Raw genomic sequence first — 19,515 nt, forward strand, 5'->3', positions numbered from 1 at the left:
GAAAAGATGTGCTACGTGTCCAATGTTCATAGCAGCAGTGTCCACAACAGCCAGACTGGAAAGAGCCGAGATGCCCTTCAACAGATGAATGGATAAAAAAGATGTGGTCCATATATTCAATGGAATATTACTCAGCTATTAAAAAGGATGAGTGCCCAATTTTTGCATCAACATGGATGGAACTGGAGGAAATTATGCTGAATGAAATAAGTGAAGTGGATAAAGTCAATTATCATATAGTTCCACTTATTTGTGGAACATAAGGAATAACATGGAGGACATTAGGAGAAGGAAGGGAAAAATGAAGGGGGGATACCAGAGGCAAAGATGTACTATGAAAGACTATAGACTCTGAGGAACACACTAAGGGTTTTAGAGGGGAGGGGGGTGGGGGAATGGGTTGGCCCAGTGGTGGGTATTAAGGAAAGCTCATATTGCATGGAGACCTGGGTGTTATGTGGAAACAATGAATCATGGAACACTACATAAAAGACTAATGATGATGTTGGGGCACGTGGGTGGCTCAGTGGGTTAAACCTCTGCCTTTGGCTTGGGTCATGATCCCAGGGTCCTGAGATTGAGCCCTGCATTGGGCTCTCTGCTCAGCGGGGAGCCTGCTTCCGCTCCCCTCCCCCAGCCTGCTCTCTGCCTACTTGTGATCTCGCTCTGTCAAATAAATAAATAAATAAGTAAATAAATAAAAGTCTTAAAAAAAATCTACTGATGTACTGTATGGTGACCAACACATCATATTACTACTACTACTAATAATAATAATCAGAAGAAGTGAAGAGGAGGAGGAGGAGGAGAAGGATAAAGCTTTTCCTGTGAGTTCAAAAACAAGGCAAGAATATCTTATCTCATCCCATTTTCAACTTATTATTGTAGGTTCTAGTTAGTGTGGTATAGGAAGATATGGAAATACAGACATATGGTCTGGAAAAGATTAAATATTCCTGTTATTATTTGCAGACGATATAACTGTCTACATTGAAGATTCTCAGGACTCTATGAGGAAACTCACAATAAATTATAATAGATTACTTTAGCAAAGTCTCAGAATAAAAGATTAGTGTAATATGCAGCTGATCATATTACCATAGACTAGCAACAAACAATTGGAAACCAAAATTAAAAACCTATACCATAGTTCCCTCCAAAATGAGATGTTTGATATAAATCTTTTAAGAAACGTAGAGGACCCAGACAATGAAGTTTGTAGAACTAATGAAAACAAGCAAGACTAAGTAAGTGCAGAGAGGTATTGCTTTCATGGATTTGAAGAGTCAATGTAGGAAAATGTTAGTTCCTCTGAAATTGATTTACAGGCTTAAAATGCAATTCCTATCAGTTCCCAGTAGAAGTTTTCTTTGGTTAAAATAAACAAACTTAACAAAAAAAGTCAAAACCCAGCAGGAGAAGAGAAATCATAAAGATCAGAGCAGAAATCAATGAAATAAAAATAATAAAAAAAAACAATAGAACAAATCAACAAAACTAGGAGCTGGTTCTTTGAAAGAATTAATAAGATTGATAACCCCCTGGCCAGACTTATCAAGAAGAAAAGATAAAGGACCCAAATAAATAAAATCATGAATGAAAGAGGAGAGATCACAACCAACACCAAAGAAATACAAACAATTATAAGAACATACTATAAGCAACTCTATGCCAACAAAGTTGACAATCTGGAAGAAATGGATGCATTCCTAGAGACATGTAAACTACCACAACTGAACCAGGAAGAAATAGAAAACCTGAACAGACCCATAACCAGCAAGGAGATTGAAAGAGCCATCAAAAATCTCCAAACAAACAAAAGCCCAGGGCCAGATGGCTTTCCAGGGGAATTCTACCAAACATTTAAAGAACCCATTCCTATTCTCCTGAAACTGTTCCAAAAAATAGAAATGGAAGGAAAACTTCCAAACTCATTTTATGAGGCCAGCATCACCTTGATCCCAAAACCAGACAAGGATCCTATCAAAAAAAAAGAACTACAGACCAATATCCTTGATGAACACAGATGCGAAAATTCTCACCAAAATACTAGCCAATAGGATTCAACAGTACATTCAAAAGATTATTCATCACGACCAAGTGGGATTTATTCCAGGGATGCAAGATTGGTTCCACATCCACCAATCAATCAATGTGATACAATACATTAATAAAAGAAAGAACAAGAACCATGTGATACTCTCAATAGATGCTGATAAAGCATTTGACAAGGTACAGCATCTCTTCCTGATCAAAACTCTTCAAAATGCAGGGATAGAGGGCACATACCTCAATATTATCAAAGCCATCTATGAAAAACCCACGGCAAATATCATTCTCAATGGAGAAAAACTGAGAGCTTTTCCGCTAAGGTCAGGAACATGGCAGGGATGTCCATTATCACCACTGCTATTCAACATAATACTAGAAGTCCTAGCCTCAGCAATCAGACAACAAAAAGAAATTAAAGGCATCCAAATTGGCAAAGAAAAAGTCAAACTGTCACTCTTTGAAGATGATATGATACTATATGTGGAAAACCCAAAAGACTCCACTCCGAAACTGCTAGAACTTCTACAGGAACTCAGTAAAGTGTCAGGATATAAAATCAATGCACAGAAATCAGTGGCATCTCTTTACACCAACAACAAGACAGAAGAAAGGGAAATTAAGGAGTCAGTCCCATTTACAATTGCACCCAAAATCATAAGATACCTAGGAATAAACTTAGCCAAAGAGACAAAGAATCTATACTCAGAAAACTATAAAGTACTCATGAAAGAAACAGAGGAAGACACAAAGAAATGGAAAAAAATATTCCATGCTCCTGGATTGGAAGAACAAATATTGTGAAAATGTCTATGCTACCTAAAGAAATCTACACATTTAATTCAATCCCTGTCAAAATACCATCCATTTTTTTTCAAAGAAATAGAACAAATAATCCTAAAATGTATATGGAACCAGAAAAGACCTCAAATAACCAAAGGAATATTGAAAAAGAAAGCCAAAGTTGGTGGCATCACAATTCCGGACTTCAAGCTCTATTACAAAGCTGTCATCATCAAGACAGTACGGTACTGGCACAAAAACAGACACATAGATCAATGAAACAGAATGGAGAGCCCAGAAATAGACCCTCAATTCTACGGTCAACTAATCTTCGAGAGGCAGGAAAGAATGTCCAGTGGAAAAAAGACAGCCTCTTCAACAAATGGCGTTAGGAAAATTGGACAGCCACATGCAGAAAAATGAAATTGGACCACTTCCTTACACCACACATGAAAATAGACTCAAAATGGATGAAGGACCTCAATGTGAGAAAGGAATCCATCAAAATCCTTGAGGAGAACACAGGCAGCAACCTCTTCGACCTCAGCCACAGCAACTTCTTCCTAGGAACATCACCAAAGGCAAGGGAAGCAAGGGCAAAAATTAACTAGTGGGACTTCATCAAAATCAAAAGCTTTTGCACAGCAAAGGAAACAGTTAACAAAACCAAAAGACAACTGACAGAATGGGAGAAGATATTCGCAAATGACATATCAGATAAAGGGCTAGTATCCACCATCTATAAAGAGCTTAGCCAACTCAACACCCAAAGAACAAATAATCCAATCAAGAAATGGGCAGAGGACATGAACAGACATTTCTGCAAAGAAGACATCCAGATGGCCAACAGACACATGAAGGAGTGCTCCACATCACTTGGCAGTGGGGAAATACCAATCAAAACCACAATGAGACCAACTCACACCAGTCAAAATGGCTTAAATTAACAAGTCAGGAAATGACAGATGCTGGTGAGGATGCAGAGAAAGGGGAACCCTCTTATACTGTTGGTGGGAATGCAAGCTGATACAACCACTCCGGAAAACAGCATGGAGGTTCCTCAAAAAGTTGAAAATAGAGCTACCCTATGACCCAGCAATTGCACTACTGGGGATTTACCCTGAAGATATAAACACAGTGATCCAAAGGGGCATGTGCACCCGAATGTTTATAGCAGCAATGGCCACAATAGCCAAACTATAGAAAGAACCCAGATGTCCATCAACAGATGAAGGGATAAAGAAGATGTGGTGTATATACATAAAATGGAATACTATGCAGCCATCAAAAGAAATGAACTCTTTCCATTTGTGATGACATGGATGGAACTAGAGCATATTATTCTTAGCTAAAAAAGTCAATTGGAGAAAGACAATTATCATATGATCTCCCTGATATGAGAAAGTGGAGATGCAACATGGGGGGTTGGGGGCATAACAAAAGAATAAATGAAACAAGATGGGCTCGGGAGGGAGACAAACCATAAGAGGCTCTTAATGTCACAAAACAAACTGAGGGTCGCCAGGGGGAGGGGTGTAGGGAGAGGGTGGTAGGGTTATGGACATTAGGGAGGGTATGTGCTATGGTGAGTGCTGTGAAGTGTGTAAACCTGGTGATTCACAGACCTGTACCCCTGGGGCTAGTAATACATTATATGTTTATTTAAAAATTTTAAAATTAAAAAAAAAGTTTTTTAAAATAAACTATTAAAATTTCAAAAAATATCAACAAACTTATTCTTTATTATTATTATTATTATTATTATTATTATTTATTTGAGACACAGAAAGAGAGCACAAGCTGAAGGAGGCTCAGAGGGAGAAGGAGAAGCAGACTTCCCTTGAGCAGGGGGTCTGACACAGGGCTCGATCCCAGGACCCCGAGTTCATGAACTAAGCCAAAGGCAGCCGCTTCACCAACTGAGCCACCCAGGCACCTCCAAACTTATTCTAAAACTTGTATCAAAGTGCAAGGAAGGATGATCAGTGAGATTGTGGACTAGGACTGTCCAAGATCCTGTTTCCCCACAAAAATGTCAAAAGAAACAAAACTACCCCCTCCCCAGAAATTTCTGAACCAACTTTGTAGGAGCTCCGGAAAATAGTCAAAAGTTTCTAGTGACCAGCCCATGCCTGATCAAAGACATAAGAAAACATTGTGGTGTTGCTACTGGCCCTTATCCACTCCTCCCACTCCCCACGCCCCAGCACGGCCATGGTCTCAGTTTCTGGCCAGCATCAGCTTGGTTCCTGGTTCCCCTCCTCCAGTGTGAGGGAGCAGAGCAGATCTCACTTACAAATAATTGTGTGCCATCATTCTAACCTGTCTGAGGGTTCCCAAAGGCCTGAGTCCAGAAACTCCTCTCTGTTTGTACAGCTCAGACACATAGGAAAATGGCCAGGCACTGCCTATAAACTACAAGGCCACTCTGAACCAACAGACACCCGACTTAGGAGATTCTGTACGGACATAAAACAGACCCTTCCAAGCCCACAAGATAAGCTGAGGGTGAGACTTGGGGAAACTAGGACTTTCGAAAGTAGCTTGTCTACAGGGGAACTTGGGAAGCCATGTGCAGGACAGGCAAGACTCACTCAGACAAGACTCCAGGCTTCCACCCCAGGCTGACCCCAGGCCAAGAAAGCCTAGCTCAGTGGGGCACAAGGACCCCAATACCAAAGCCAGCAGTACCTGGGCAGGTGGCTCTTCCCTCTTATTAAATGGAGATGGTAGCAGTGTCTCTAGTTGCAGGAGACATGGACCATTGGGTCACAAGAGACTGAAAGGGAGTCGCAGGGGTATCTAGGAGCACAGAGAGAACCTGGAAGTGGTCACAGGGGTATGGGGGGCACCAGCAGCTTGTAAAGAGTCACTGTAGTTTCTGGGGGCACAGAGGGCATGGGAAAATCCCCAGGGATTTGGGGTCAATAGCAACCTAGAAGCAAACAGTTGTGTCGAGGAACAGGGTCCTTGGAGAAGTTGCAGGACCCATGGAGCCCCAGATGTGTCAGGGTGGATGGAGGCTTGGAGGAGGCCCAGCAGCAATGGGGTGGTCAGGGATGGGCTCAGAGGACCCCCCAACAGCATCAGGGTGGATGGGGGTGCTCAAAGGAACCCCAGCACTGTCTGGAAGTGTCGTGACATGTATGGGCACACATGGGACATGGAAGGAATAGAGGCATGTGTGGGGCAGCAGAGAACTGGGAGGAATCACAGGAGATTCACCACCCAGGGTCCTCTGAGGCTGAAGTGCAGCTTTCCACAGGATTGCATTCTCATTGGGAGGCTCTGGGTAGAAAATCCATGCCCAAGCTTCTTCTTGCTTGCAGCACAATTCAGTTCCATGCAGCTGAAGGTCTGAGGTCCTGGTTTCCTCCTGGCATCGTGGAGGGCCACTCTCAGCTGCGCGAGACCACCACATCCCTTGCCACATTGCCCCACCATATTCATGCCAGCAACAAGAAATCCTTCTCCTGCTCTGAACTCAGACGAGGATCACATCACTCACTTTCCTGGGTCCACTGTGCAGGTGGTAGATTGTGGGGCTTCTCAGCCTCCATAATCATGTGGGTCAATCCCTTATAACTGATCAGTCTCTGTCTCTCTCTCCCCTGATTCCTTCCGTTTCTCTGGAGGACCCCAACAAATTCAGTGGTCACTATGAAAGTCACTAAAAATATAGTTAGAGAATTAACAGGAATTAGATGGCACAATAAAAAATGTGGAGAAGAAAGAAGTAGACAAGGTAAGTGGGGAAAAGGTAAGAGACACGCAGAAAACAAGGAGCAAACTGGAAAATGCAGTTGCAGCCGTATCAATAATCACCTAACTGGCGATAGTCAAACACTCCAATATAAACGTAGAGATTTATGGACCACAGTCGAAAAGCAAAGTCCTTATAAATATGGTCTCTAAAAGGAAGAAGGAAAGAAAGAAGAAATTAGAGTAACCCAACTTTGAGTGGAGTAAGTAGAACTTATATTTGCAGAGGACATGACCCTCTATGTAGAAAATTCCAATGAACCCACCAAAACAAAATAAAAGAGACTAGAATTAATAAAGGTTGAAGATCCAAAGAAGCAACATTTCTTACAAAAGTCAATGGCACTTCTGTACACGAGCTATGGAAATATGAAAAGAAATTAACAAAATAATTTCATTCATAGTAGTATGGAAAATACTTAGATATAAATTTGACAAAGATGTACAAGATCTGTACACTGAAAACTATAAAGTATTGCTGAGAAAAGTTAAAGATCTAAATAAAGAAAGATTTCTTTTCATGGATTGGGAGATTTCAGATTATCAAGAAAGCAACTGTCAACTTCCCCTGTAAAATTTAATGCGGTCCCTGTGGAAATCCCAGCAAATTTTTTGGAGATATATTTGGAGATATATTTGACCAGCTAATCCTATAATATATATGGGAATGTTGAAGGCCTGAAATAGCCTAAATAGTTTGGAAAAATAACAAATCTGGAAACCTTGATCTACCTGGTTCAAAATTTGCAACAAAACATATAGACTAGACAATGGAAGTCTGGCATGTAGGACAATGGCACATTGAAATAATGTGCACAAGAAAGAAAATCTTATCTTTTATTATAAATTGATTTTCAAAAAAGCCCCTGAAACAATTCAATGCAGGAAAGACTAATCTTTTTTTTTTTTTTTTTAACTGAGAAATGGTGCTGGGACAAATGGACGAGTCATACGAAAATCCATATCCCAATCAACAGAAAAGCTTACATCACACTAAGAACCATAAACTAAAAATCAACCTGAATGTAATTTTTCAAGGAAAACAGCAGAAGACCTTCATGGTCTCTTAGCTATGACACCAAAAGCATGATCCATAGAAAAACCAAACTTACTAAACATCAGCAAAATTAAAAACTTTTGCTCTTCAAAAGCCACTGTGGAAAGTATGAGAAGACAAGCCAGAGACTTGGAGAAAATACTTGTATATTGCATACCTGATAAAGATCATAGATAACACCTCAGTAAAAAGACAAAACATTTTCTGAAATACACAAAAGATTTGAATGGGCATTTTTACTAAAGAAAATATGTGAGCGGCAATGAAACACACGCAAACACATTCGAACCCATTGGTCGTTAGGGGAAAGCTGATTAAAACTATAGGAAGAGAGGGGTGCCTGGGTGGCTCTGTGGGTTAAAGCCTCTGCCTTCGGCTCAGGTCATGATCTCAGGGTCCTGGAATTGAGCCCTGCATCGGGCTCTCTGCTCAGCGAGGAGCCTGCTTCCCCCTCTCTCTCTGCCTGTCTCTCTGCCTACTTGTGATCTCTGTCAAATAAATAAATAAAATCTTAAAAAAAAAAGAACGTTAAAACTATAGGAAGAGAGCACCTCACACCCTTATGAGGACTATAATAAAAACACAAGTGTTGGCAAGCCCATGGAATATACTAGAAGCTTTCTACATGGGAGCAAGAATGTGAAATGATGCAGACTCTTTGGAAAGCCGTTTGTCAGCTTATACAACCTTGAAGATAAACTTACGTATGACCCAGCATTTTCATTCCTTTCCAGGAATCTACCCAGGTAAAATGAAAACAGATGTCCACATGAAGACCAACACATGAATATTCAAGCCGCATTGCTTGTAATATCCCCAAACTGCAAACAGGGGTGCCTGGGTGGCTCAGTCAGCTAAGCGTTGGACTCTTGATTTTGGTCAGCTCAGGTCATGATCTCAGGGTCGTGAGATCGAGCTGGGTGCGGGGCCCTGTGCTGGGTGGGAAATCTGCTTGAGATTCTCTCTCCCTGCACTTGCACGCACCTGCAGGTGGGCACTCTCTCTCTCTTTAAAAAAAAAAAAATTGCAAACAGTCCAAATGTCATCAACTTGTAAATGGATCATCAAAACATGGTACCCCGTACCAGAGCAGAATATCAGTATACGCCCCAGCATGCGCGAACTTCCAAAACAATGTGCTAGTGTTGCCCGGCAGAACCGGGTCCGACCTCAGGTTTGGGGGCTTGCCTCTTGTAGGGCAGCGAGGAGGAGCTGGTAGGCACGAGGCCAGCTCACCGCTGAGGCCCCGGGAGGGCTGTCACACTAAGTGAACAAATCAGACCTGAGAGACTACACAGAATGGGATTCGATTTATGTGAAGTGTCCAGAGAACACAACTGCAGAGGGACATAAAGCAGATCAGGGGCTGTCTAGAGCCTTTGGTGGGAGCAGAGATAGCCGAAAATCTGGTGATTGTTCCACCGTTCTCGAAGTTGACTGAAAACTGTTTAATTGTCCCTTGTATGAATTTTATGGTCTATGGATTATATCCCAATAAAGCTGTTTGAAAGTGGACAGGAAATCTTGTAGCCATGTGACTTAGTGTTTCCATGGCTTCCGTTCACCCCGCCCAATCCGAGTGTCTTACCGGCTCCTTCTTGTCTCCTTTCTGTGTTGTGGTCTGTAATTTTGTTCTACATGTTTCTTTCAATGATTTTACCCACTCCTATGGCCTCAGCTGCCACCTTGAACCTTTAAGTGCTATCTCCAACCCCAAGATGCTTCCCCAAATTCTAAATCGGTATTTCCAAAAGCCTGTTGGACAAATCCAACTGCATACTCCACAGAAATGTCAACCTTGATTCATTTAATATGGTCTCAGGGCCCACCTCACCTTCACCCTCGACCTTAGACTCCCTTCGACAAGGTTCATGAATTATTCTTCCGGACTCCATATGAAATATAAATGCTTCCCAACACCAGTATAGTTTCACCAAAACCTAAGAGTGGGTTTTTTTTTTAATTTATTGAAGTATAATTTCTTAACTAGTAAGTAAAGCTGTGTGCTTCTGTTTTCATTAAATAACAATCGTGGTTATTAAACTGGTATTTCAGGCCACCTTGTGGCTCGGTCATTGGGTGTCTGCCCTCAGATCAGATCAGGATCCCAAGACGTGGGATCGGGCCAAAATTTTTTTAATTAAAAAAATTAATTGGTATTTCAGGGGCACGTAGGTGGTTCAGTCGGTTAAGGGGCTGGCTCTCGGTTTCAGCTCTGGTCATGATCCCAGGGTAGTGAGACTGAGTCTCACGTCTGGCTCCTCACTGGGCAGGCAGCCTTTTTAATATCCTCTCCCTCTGCCCCGCCCCCTCCTGCTCACACAGTCTCTCTCTCTCTCTCTTTCTCCAAAACACAAGAAAACATTGGTATTTCAGTGTATACTGTGCGCAACTCTAATTCCCTTATTCTCTCGTCCCTACCGGTGGTGAATAAAATAAGTTCCCTGTACACCCAAGGAAGTAAGTGTGAAATGAGGGGCTTTCACTCCAAATAGGAACAAACTCAGGGTATTATATCGGAGCACACGATAGGGAGCACATCTGACATTTGGATGTTCCCCTTCAGCTACAAAGAAATCAATGACGCACAAAGAGTTAGGGGTCTTTATCCATCTTGAGAAATGTTTGCAATTAGATGGTTCAGAGTGACAGACTGTAATGTTTCCCGCTCATTTTCGAGATTACCAGTTACACGGAGCATGTTTTCCTGCCTGTGGACCCTTCACTCCCCACTCCCAGGAATCACCTTCTCACACAGTTCCCATCTGACTATGTGGAGTCTACTGTCTTTTCTCTTGAATTCAGAGGAGCACTTGACTGCCCTGAGTTTGGGTGATGCTGGGACCAGCTGGGCCGGAGGTCAGGCCCTGGGGGTCAGGACCAGGTGTGGGGAGGAGTCTAGGCCTGGGTCAGAGCTGGGAAAGGCTGGGCAGGACTGGGCTGGGGTCTGGGCAGGCTCAGGGCCCAGGGTTAGGAGGAGGTGGTGCTGGGACGTGTGAAGGGGCGTCAGGGTGGGGCCAGGGGCAGGGCCCGGGATCCACACAGGGTCAGGGCGTAGGGTCAGGTCGGGTCAGGTCAGACTGGGGTCAGCAGCCCTGGGTATGGGTACAGAGGCACCGACCCCCCGCGGCCGAGGCTGGCTGGCGGCCCTGCTCTGGCTCCTGTTCCCGCCCGCAGGCATGCGAGGGTCCTGGTCGGTGGCCCCCCGGGCCCTGGCCCCCGCTCCAGAAGAGGCCGACTCGGAGGAGCCCCGGCGGCCGGAGGGCGGAGCATCGCGGTTGGCGCCCGAAGCGGGTGCGTTGGGCTGAGGCCTGTGGGCGGAGGGGCTTCCGCGAGGGGCTGGGGCGGGGCGGTCGCCCCCTCTTCTCTCGGCCCCCTCTCACAGGCTGCCCTAGGCCATCCCCAGACCCCAACACAGGCGGGTAATAGTCCCCACTGCAGACCCCCTGGAACTGGGCAGGTGCCAGGCTTGGCCCCGGCATGGCGGCTGGGCTGGGGAGGCCTGCGGCTGGATGGGGGACCCGAGAGACCGCTCCCAGCCCGCCAGGTGTGAATCCCCGGACCAGGGCTGTCTTCCTTAGCCCACTTCCTCTTCTTCGAGAAACTGAGCATCCTGAGTCGGGGCAGCGGCTTCCCCTGGGTCCTGCAGCACCAGCCTCCTGCCTGTGACCCTCCTCCCTGAGATGCTGGATGGGGTGGAGGGGCACAGGAGCCCTCTGGACACATGGTCTGGAGCAAGTCCGGTAGGGTGTGAGACCTGCCGCTCTCCGGTCTGCAGAGTAGGTGAGGAGGTAGACTGTGCTAGTCAAAGGAAATGTCTGGGATGTGCCCTGTGGCCAGCAGGCGGGTTCAGGGACGCCTGTCTTCCCTGCACAGATGCAGCCATGGCCCCCTGGTGCCCCTTGCCCTGCTCCAGCCGAACCCTGGGCCCTCCCTTGTTCCTCCAGGGTTCGGCCTGTGCTCTGCTCTGTGGTCCTCTGCAGCGGTCAGGAAGGCGGGGTCCAGCAGCCCCTGGATTTTGGACAGGCCCCTTGAGCCTTGGCTGTAGCTTTTATGTCTGTGAAGAGGAGGGCCTCTGTGATCACATCATTTGGGGTCACCAGTGTCTCTATCATGGACAGGCTGGGGGGTGTCTCCACAGTGTGTGGGAGGCCCAAAGTGACGGGGAGGATCTATGGTGGCCAGGATGTGGCGGCTGGCCGGTGGCCGTGGCAGGCCAGCCTGCTGCACAAGCGCGTGCACGTCTGCGGAGCTGTCCTCATCGACCCCCTCTGGCTGCTTTCCACCGCTCACTGCTTTCTCAAGTGAGTCCCCTTCCTGGGGGCCTGCAGATGGGCTGCAGGGCAGGGTATGCAAGGGAGAGGAGGAAGAGTGATGGGTGTCCAATGACAGCTCCTCTGGGCTTTACCCTTGAGTGGTGTGTGGCCTCCGAACACACGACATTCCTGCCTTTGACCCGTGTCCCCTCACCTGAATGTGCCCCCCGCTCACCCCATTCTCTGTCCTCGGCCCCAGTGCCTGTCCCCTGAGACAAACGTGCCCCCGGAGACTGGCAAGATCAGTCCTGGCGCCATGAAGTGTGGTCAGGCTCTTTGCCTCCTCGGCCAGGGCTTCTGTTCAGTGTGCCCAGACTCTGGGGCATCAGACTTACTGCTTCTGCAGAACTGCATGCCTGGGAGGAGTCGCGGTTGCCGGCAACCGCCTGCCAGGCTGCCTGGGTGGGAGGTGGGCTCTCTGACCTTGACGTGGCTGCTCGAGAGGCTGGCTCCTCTGGCTTCCTGGGCTTGGCTCCGTGCCCGGCTTCGGGACAGAAAAGGAGGGTCTCAAGTGAGTGGAGGGGATCACAGACCGGGTCAGCGATCTCGGCTCAGGCACTGAGTAGCTTTAAGGGCCCAGAGCCCCATCAGAACCGGCCCTGTGCCACACATGAGCCCCTCTGTGGCAAGGGGGTGTCCCCGTGCCGGCAGGAGAGAAAGCCAACGTGCTGAGAGGGAGCAGCCCGTGGACAGGGAGGGAGGTCAGGAGAGGTGCAGTGGCCCAGCTCGCATGGTGCTGGAGGGAAGGGTTTGGGCTGGGGGGGAGGAGGTCGGGACGGGTTGGGGGGGGGGGTTTCCGGGTGCTGGGCCCTCCAGTCAGGAGGGTAGGACGTTTTGTCACTTTTGTTCAGGGGACAAGGCAAGGTTCCATTTCCTGCACTCATTTGCTCATTTACCAGATCTTTTGTGAATGCTTATGACAAGTGGACAAACAGCTGTGGGGCAGGAAGGTATTCAGAGGAGGAAGGGACAGGACAGGTGTGGGGCCGCAGCTGGGCCATGGGGAGCTTTGGGAAGGGTCAGGCTAGAGGGAGGTTGGAGCCGGAGCTTCTCTGTGTAAAATGGAAGAGCGCGGTGTGAGGCCCCAGCAAGAAGCCTTGAGCACGAGGGGTCCCTGCTCCTCCAGGTGTAGTGGGGAACAGAAACGCAGCTGGCCTCGGGAGAGCTGGGAAGAGGAGACCCAAGCGGCCTGGCCTCCCGCAGGCTCAGGCTCCGGAGGGAGGGGCGGTTAGACAAGGGGCAGGGAGAGAGACCTGGCCCGTGCTCAGAGCAGAGGGTGACCGCGAGCTCTTCCCTGCCAGCAAATCCCTCGCCCCCGCGGACTACCAGGTGCTGCTGGGAAGCACGCAGCTCTACCAGCACACCCAGCACACGCGGGAGATGCCCCTGAGCCGGATTATCGTGCACCCAGACTTTGAGAAGCATCATCCCTTTGGGAGCGACATAGCCATGCTGCAGCTGCACCTGCCTGTGAACCTCACCTCCTCCGTCGCCCCCGCCTGCCTCCCGAGCCCTGGCACGCAGCTGTCCGGCAACTCATCCTGCTGGATCACCGGCTGGGGGATGCTCAGCGAGGACAGTGAGGGGCTGCGGGGCTGGGTGAGGGCCACAGGGGCGGAGGGAGCGTGCTGGGTCGGAGGCGGCCCAGGCAAGGGGCCATGGGAACTTGGATCTTGGGCCTCATTTCTAGAGGACGGGACTATTTCAGTTCTAGTTCTGAAAAACGTGTATTCTAAGTCCAAGGGACTGTCCAGCCTCCAGCATTGTCTCTCTCTCTCCCTCGTGCGCACACACACGCATGTGCGTACACATGTACACATGCACACACGAAGGCACACATGCACATGAAGGCACGCGTACACACGCACACACATGCACACACGAAGGCGCACATGCACACACGCACATGAAGGCGCGCGCGCACACACACATGTACACACAAAGGCACACATGCACGCATGCACACAAAGGCGTGCGTACAGATGCACACATGAAGGCACACAGGCTGGTTCTTCCTCCTTGAGGGCAGGGACCGTGTCTCACTTGTTCTGATATCCCAGGGGGGCCCAGGGCCTGGCATTTGGTAGGCATTTCCCCATTGCTCCAGACTGGTCTCCCAGCTCCCATGCCATGTACCCTGCTTTAGTGGCAACACGGCCGTCTGCTCTCTTTAAAACACGAATCTCGCCACTTCCTGCTCAGCTCGCTGCATGTCTTCCCATCTGTGCTTAGAACAAGCCCAAATTCCCCACTTTGGGGGTCGGGCCTGCGTGGCACTGGCCCCCAATCTCCCTGCACGCCTGTCCCCTGCTACATCCCCCGTCCCAGCCACCAGCCTCCTTCCTGCTTGAGTACACCAGGCTATCCTCACCCCAGGGCCTTGGCCTCGCCTGGCTTCTCCGCCTGGCCCCTCTGCCCACTGGCCCTGGCTGGCGGGAGTCCCTTTGTCTTTATGCTACCACTCAGCCCCTCGTCTGCAGAGTCGTGTTGCTCACGGGAGTGGAAAGAGGTACCTCCTCCCGTTCTGTTTCCTTCACACCATCTATTAGATCTGTAATAGTCCCGTCCACTTACCTCACTCACCCGCTGTCCCCAACAACAATGCCCCTTGGGTCGGGGTGTCCACAGATGCCCAGCGTGAGGACAGGTGAATGGACGGGTGAGTGCTCGTGGCTGGTGGCCGGTGGGCAGATGCTGGAGGAATGGAGCCACTCATGAACGGGTGGGTGTGTGGACAGGCGGGTAGGAGGGAGCACAGGGGGCACGAGGTAGGAGGACGGAGCGGTGGGAGGAAGGTCAATGACGGGCAAGGGTCTGTGTTTGCTAAGGGCCCACGAACGGCGCGTGTTGGTGGGATTTGCCGTCTGTCTTTGTGGACTAGGATGGGTATGAGGCGCAGGAAACAGAGGGGCCTGCGGAGAGTCTGGGAGACGGGAGAGGAGCCTGTGAGGGACGAGGGAGCTGCCACCGGGCTCCGGGCTCATCTGTGCTGAGCAGGCCCGTGCTTGGGGGCAGCGGGGGTGCGGCGTGGCTGGGCTTCCCCACAGTGCACGCCCCCGGTCCCCTTCTCGTCCACACAGAGCACCTGCCCTCGCCCTTCCCTCTGCAGGAGGGTAAGGTGACCCTCGTGGAGAACCAGTTCTGTAACGTCTTATACAGACAACGACTCAGCAACAGCGAGGGCCACTCTGTGCGAGAGGAGATGCTGTGCGCTGGGGACTTCTCAACGGGAAGGGCCATCTGCCAGGTAAGCGGGGCCGTTTCTCTTCTTCCTGCCTGCTTCCCTCCATGTCCCCAGGAGCCTGTGTTGCTTCTCGTCTGCGTGTGGACGCCCCCGGGCCTGTGTGTCTTTCCTTCTAGTTTTCCCTCCCACTTTGATGTCGCGCTGCCCGTCCTTTTCTTCCAGGAGCTCCTTGTACTTTTGTGTGTTCTGGATGTGCTGCGGCCGCTGGGCACGGGGCCCGTAGGGTCTCTTTCCCCTCTGTGTGAGCCCCTCCTGTGTGAGCCCGAGGGAATGTGGCCAGCCTCATGTAAGGCAGCTCGGCTGGACCACCCTGGCGCTCTGACTTCAAGCCCACCCTTCCTCCCAGCACACTCCCCGGGCTCAGCCTTGAGAGCCGGCCAGCTTTTGGACGCCTTTCCTACAAGGAAATCTCCAGAAGGGCAGGAGAGGAGGGGCAGAAGAGAGGGCCCTGGAGCCGGACACGCGACTCGGCCACTTGTCCCTGCCTGCCCGGGGGCCTTGGGTGGCACCTTCCGAGCCTGAGTGGGATTCTGAGGCCTCTTCATGGGGTTGTCGAAAGGCTGGTGTAGTGGGCTGAATACTGTTCCCCAAATTCATGTTTACTGGGAGCTTTAGGACGTGACCGTACTGGGAACTATGTAGGGTCTTTGCAGCTGTGATTAGGTCTCGAGGGGCCCTAAATGCAACGACTGGTGGTGTTAAAAGGTGGAGGGAAAGGCGCCAAGACCCTTGACGTCAGAGTCTGCCTCTAGAACTGGCAGAGGCAAGTTTCTGTTGTTTTCTAAGCCCCCTGGTTAGTGGCCATATGTGATGGTGGCTCCAGGAAACCCAGAAGGTGTGAGATGGGCCTGCCGGGGGGGAGGCCTGACTTACAGCCACTCTCACTACGGCCTGGGCAGCTGCTGGGCCAGGGGAGGGGCCTCAGCCAACTGTCCTCTTGGTAGGAGGTAGACCTGCTCTCCTGGTTCTCAGGCCACAGCCGAGAGTGGGGCCCCTCTGTCCCAGCCTCCTCACAGGCCAGCTGTACCCAGAGGGGACACACACTCAGACATCCCTTCTGACTCTTCCCTGCACCTGCCTTCTCCAGTGGAGGCCAGGCCTGTAGAGCTTAGAGCCGGTGCCCTTTGTGGGCCTGGGGGCTGGACGTTGTAGTGCCCTCCACCCCAGGCTGAGGACCCCTCTGAGCTGGACACCTGGGAGCCCCCATTCTTACCCCCCTAGCCTTCCCATCACCGCAGCCCGTCCATGAGATTCGACTGGCTGCGTCTGCCAGGCCACCTGCTCGGGCCCCCACCCCGGGCTCTCTTCTCTCCCCTGAAGTGCTCCTCCCCATGCAGGGCACTGGAAGCAGCTCTGGGCGGTGGGTGCTGCAGGGTGACTCAGCGCTCAGATTGTGGGGTGGACGGACCCGGCTCCCGTCTCAAGCTGTCCTTTCTCGGTGCTGGGAGCCCAGCCGAGACTCCTCACCCATGAAGTAGGGGCGCCGACAGCCTCCCCTCCACGAGGTTCCGGTAGAGAGCTTAGCGCCGCGCCTGGTCTGTAGGAACAAGGAACACAGGTTGGCCTTCACTCTCCTGCCCGGTCTGCCGCCCCGATCTGAGCGCTGCGTGGCCTTCTGAGCCTGTCTTAGCCTCGCCCTCTCAGACGTGGGCGTAGCTGCCTGGGCCCCGCTGGACACACACGCGCACACCGCTTGTTCTGTCTCTGCGCGGTGCAAACCAAGGTGTGCTTGGCAGGGGCTATGTCAGTGTCGGGGTTTCCTCTGCCTTCTGAGAGATCTGCAGGGGCCGGGAGGCCACAGGAGTCCATCCTGCCTCCTCCAGGCTGGCCCCGGGCCCGGCATAATGTCTGCGGCTCACCTGCGGGGATAGCTGAGGCCTGGAGAGGACACAGGCTGCGGCGGGAGAGGGGCCCAGCTGCGGCGGGCACACCACGGGGAGAACCGGAGGCACTGCAGGTGGGGGTCCCCGGGAGGGTGAGGGGTCACCACTCTCCCAGGAGCCCCTGCCTGTGAGTCTGGGCCCACACTGGTGAGCCACCTCAAACTGGATGGCTGCGAAGACAGATAGTCATCATCTGGCGTTTCTGGGGGGGTCCAAAGTCTAAAATGGCGGTGTGGGCGCTGCCAGCTCCGTCGGGAGGCTCGAGGGAAGAATTTCCTCTCCTTTCTCAGGTCCTGGGGCCACCTGCACTTGCTGGCCCGTGGCCGCCTCGAACCACAGAGCTCGTGGGTCTAGCCTCGGTTTGGGGGGCCCAGCTCCTCCTGTGACTCTGACCTCCTGCCGCCCTCTGTCTCGTGAGGACCCGCCCAGACAACCCAGAGCAGTCTTTCTATCCCAAGACCCTCAACTCCACCACCACTGCAGAGCCCCGTTTAAGGTCCTGGGTTCCAGGGGTGAGGCTATCATTGGCCAACCACTCCTGTGCCCTTCTGTCTCCTCCAAACGACCTTGTACCCAGCCCTGGGTCTCAGCCGGAGATCTGACAACACCCAGGCCATCGGTCGGCCTAGGAGCCCAGCAGTCTTCCTGTCCCCACACCCACCATGCACTGCCAGCCCCTCCTGGGCTCCCAGAGTCTCTCCAGCAGAGACGTGCAGCAAGAGTGCCCTCCTCCCCAGAAGACCCCCCGAGAGTACTGAGCCTCCCAACCCACGCCACCCAGGTGTGTCCCCACCATGCCACCAACATGCCCTGCCAGTGTTTCAGGACTCCAGTAACTCCCAGCACCCCACCAGGTGACCCCCGCCAGGTGACCCCTGCCTGCTCCCCCAGCCCCCAGCAATGTGGGCTGCCTCCAGCAGGCCTGGGCTTGGGCGTTTTCTGGTCATGCTCGACCAAGAAGCGGGGGGAAAAAACCAAAGTCCTAAATGGATGAAAAGGAGGGGGCCCCAGGGTGTGGGGATGGATGGTAGCTGCAGAGGCTTGAGCTGACCTGCCTCCACCCACAGCCAGCCCTCCTGGGCCCTGTCCCTTGTCCCAGCCACCAGCGCCCCCCTTGGGGGACCGGCAGAGGGCAGAGTCCTGAGGGGCGGTCGAATCCCACGAAGCGCAGTTCCCAGGCCCCCCGGTGTGAACCTGAAGGGTCCATAGGGCGACGCTGGTGCAGACTTTCCCAGACTCACAAGTCCCACCTGCCTCTGCTATTCTCAGACTCTGCTCCGTCACCCACACTGACTCCCCTCTCTCTCCTAGGGTGACTCCGGGGGCCCCCTCGTCTGTGACCTCCCCACGGCCTGGGTTCTGGTGGGGCTGGCCAGCTGGGGATTGGACTGCTGGCACCCTGTCTACCCCAGCGTCTTCACCAGGGTCAGCTACTTCACCGACTGGATCAACAAGATCCGGAGGCTGACCCCTCCGCCCGATCCCACATCTGCTCCTCAGATCCGGGTTCCACATCGGCCTCTGCAGGCCACCAGCTCATTCGACAGCGGCACAGCCCCCGTACCTCCCCAGACTTGGCTCCTGCTGCTGTTTGCACTCAGGGACTCACGGCAGGCCCTGCGGTGACCCACCGAGCCCCTCTGTCCAGCTCTCTGCCTCCAGCCCCAGTCTGCTTGCTGGAACCTTCCACGCCTCCCCTCCCCCAACCCCACTGGCTCTCAGTGGTCCCTCCAGGACTTTCCTGTCCATCAGCTTCCACCCCGAAGCCAAGCCTGAAAAACCAAAACAGAAACAAATAAAGACTCGTCCTGCTCCTGTCTTGGGACCCCACTGCCCCTCCTGCTTCTCGGCATTCGCCCATCCCTTGACATCAGGCATCTGGCTCCTGGGACAACTGTCCCAGGGTGGAGGGGAGTGGTGGTGGTGGAGGGAGTGGGCACAGGGCTGCCCGTTGGGAAGAGGGCAGACTTCACTCCTGCCTCGGGGAGCACTGGGGAGCGAAGCAGCTCAGGCTGCATAACAAACACTAGAGCTGGGGGGTGGGGACTCAAACAGCAGAATTTATCACCTCTCAGTCCTGGAGGCAGGAAGTCCAGGGCGTCCAAGCGTGGGCAGGGTTGGTTTCTCCTGAGGCCTCTCTCCTGGTAGACACCATCTTCCCTGTGTCCTCACATGGTCGTCCCTCCGTGTATCTATGTCTTGATTGCCTTATAAGGACACCAGTCCTATGAGATTAGGGCCAGCCCAGGGACCTCATTTACCTTTAGTCACCTCTGTAAAGAATTTATCTCCAAATACAGCCACATTCTGAGGCGCAGGGAGCTGGGGAACTAATATAAGAATTTTAGAAAACACAATTCAGCCCACAAGCAGAAGACAGACATTCCACTAGATATCTACAGTGTGGGGAAGCAAGAATCT

At 51.5% G+C, this 19,515-nt stretch overlaps 1 protein-coding gene across 3 annotated transcripts; it reads left to right on the plus strand.

The window, feature by feature from the left end:
- Nucleotides 1-10,533: 10,533 nt before the first annotated feature.
- Nucleotides 10,534-18,910, plus strand: LOC116571122 (putative serine protease 47). Of its 3 annotated transcripts, XR_004277720.1 has the most exons (6): nt 10,534-10,945; nt 11,793-11,955; nt 13,269-13,546; nt 15,048-15,214; nt 17,385-17,606; nt 18,406-18,494. XR_004277720.1 is itself a non-coding variant. In XM_032308890.1 (5 exons), the coding sequence occupies exons 1-5, from the start codon at nt 10,753-10,755 to the stop codon at nt 18,718-18,720; spliced, it is 1,116 nt and encodes a 371-aa protein (XP_032164781.1). In that variant the 5' UTR covers nt 10,534-10,752; the 3' UTR covers nt 18,721-18,910. The 3 variants fall into 3 exon arrangements, 2 of the variants coding, with proteins under 2 accessions (XP_032164781.1, XP_032164782.1); XM_032308890.1 differs by lacking the exon at nt 17,385-17,606 and having other exon boundaries at nt 18,406-18,910; XM_032308891.1 differs by lacking the exons at nt 17,385-17,606; nt 18,406-18,494 and adding an exon at nt 16,549-17,007.
- The last annotated feature ends 605 nt before the right edge of the window (nt 18,911-19,515 follow it).

Source organism: Mustela erminea, chromosome 12, assembly GCF_009829155.1.
Source record: "Mustela erminea isolate mMusErm1 chromosome 12, mMusErm1.Pri, whole genome shotgun sequence".
Lineage (NCBI taxonomy): Eukaryota > Metazoa > Chordata > Mammalia > Carnivora > Mustelidae > Mustela > Mustela erminea.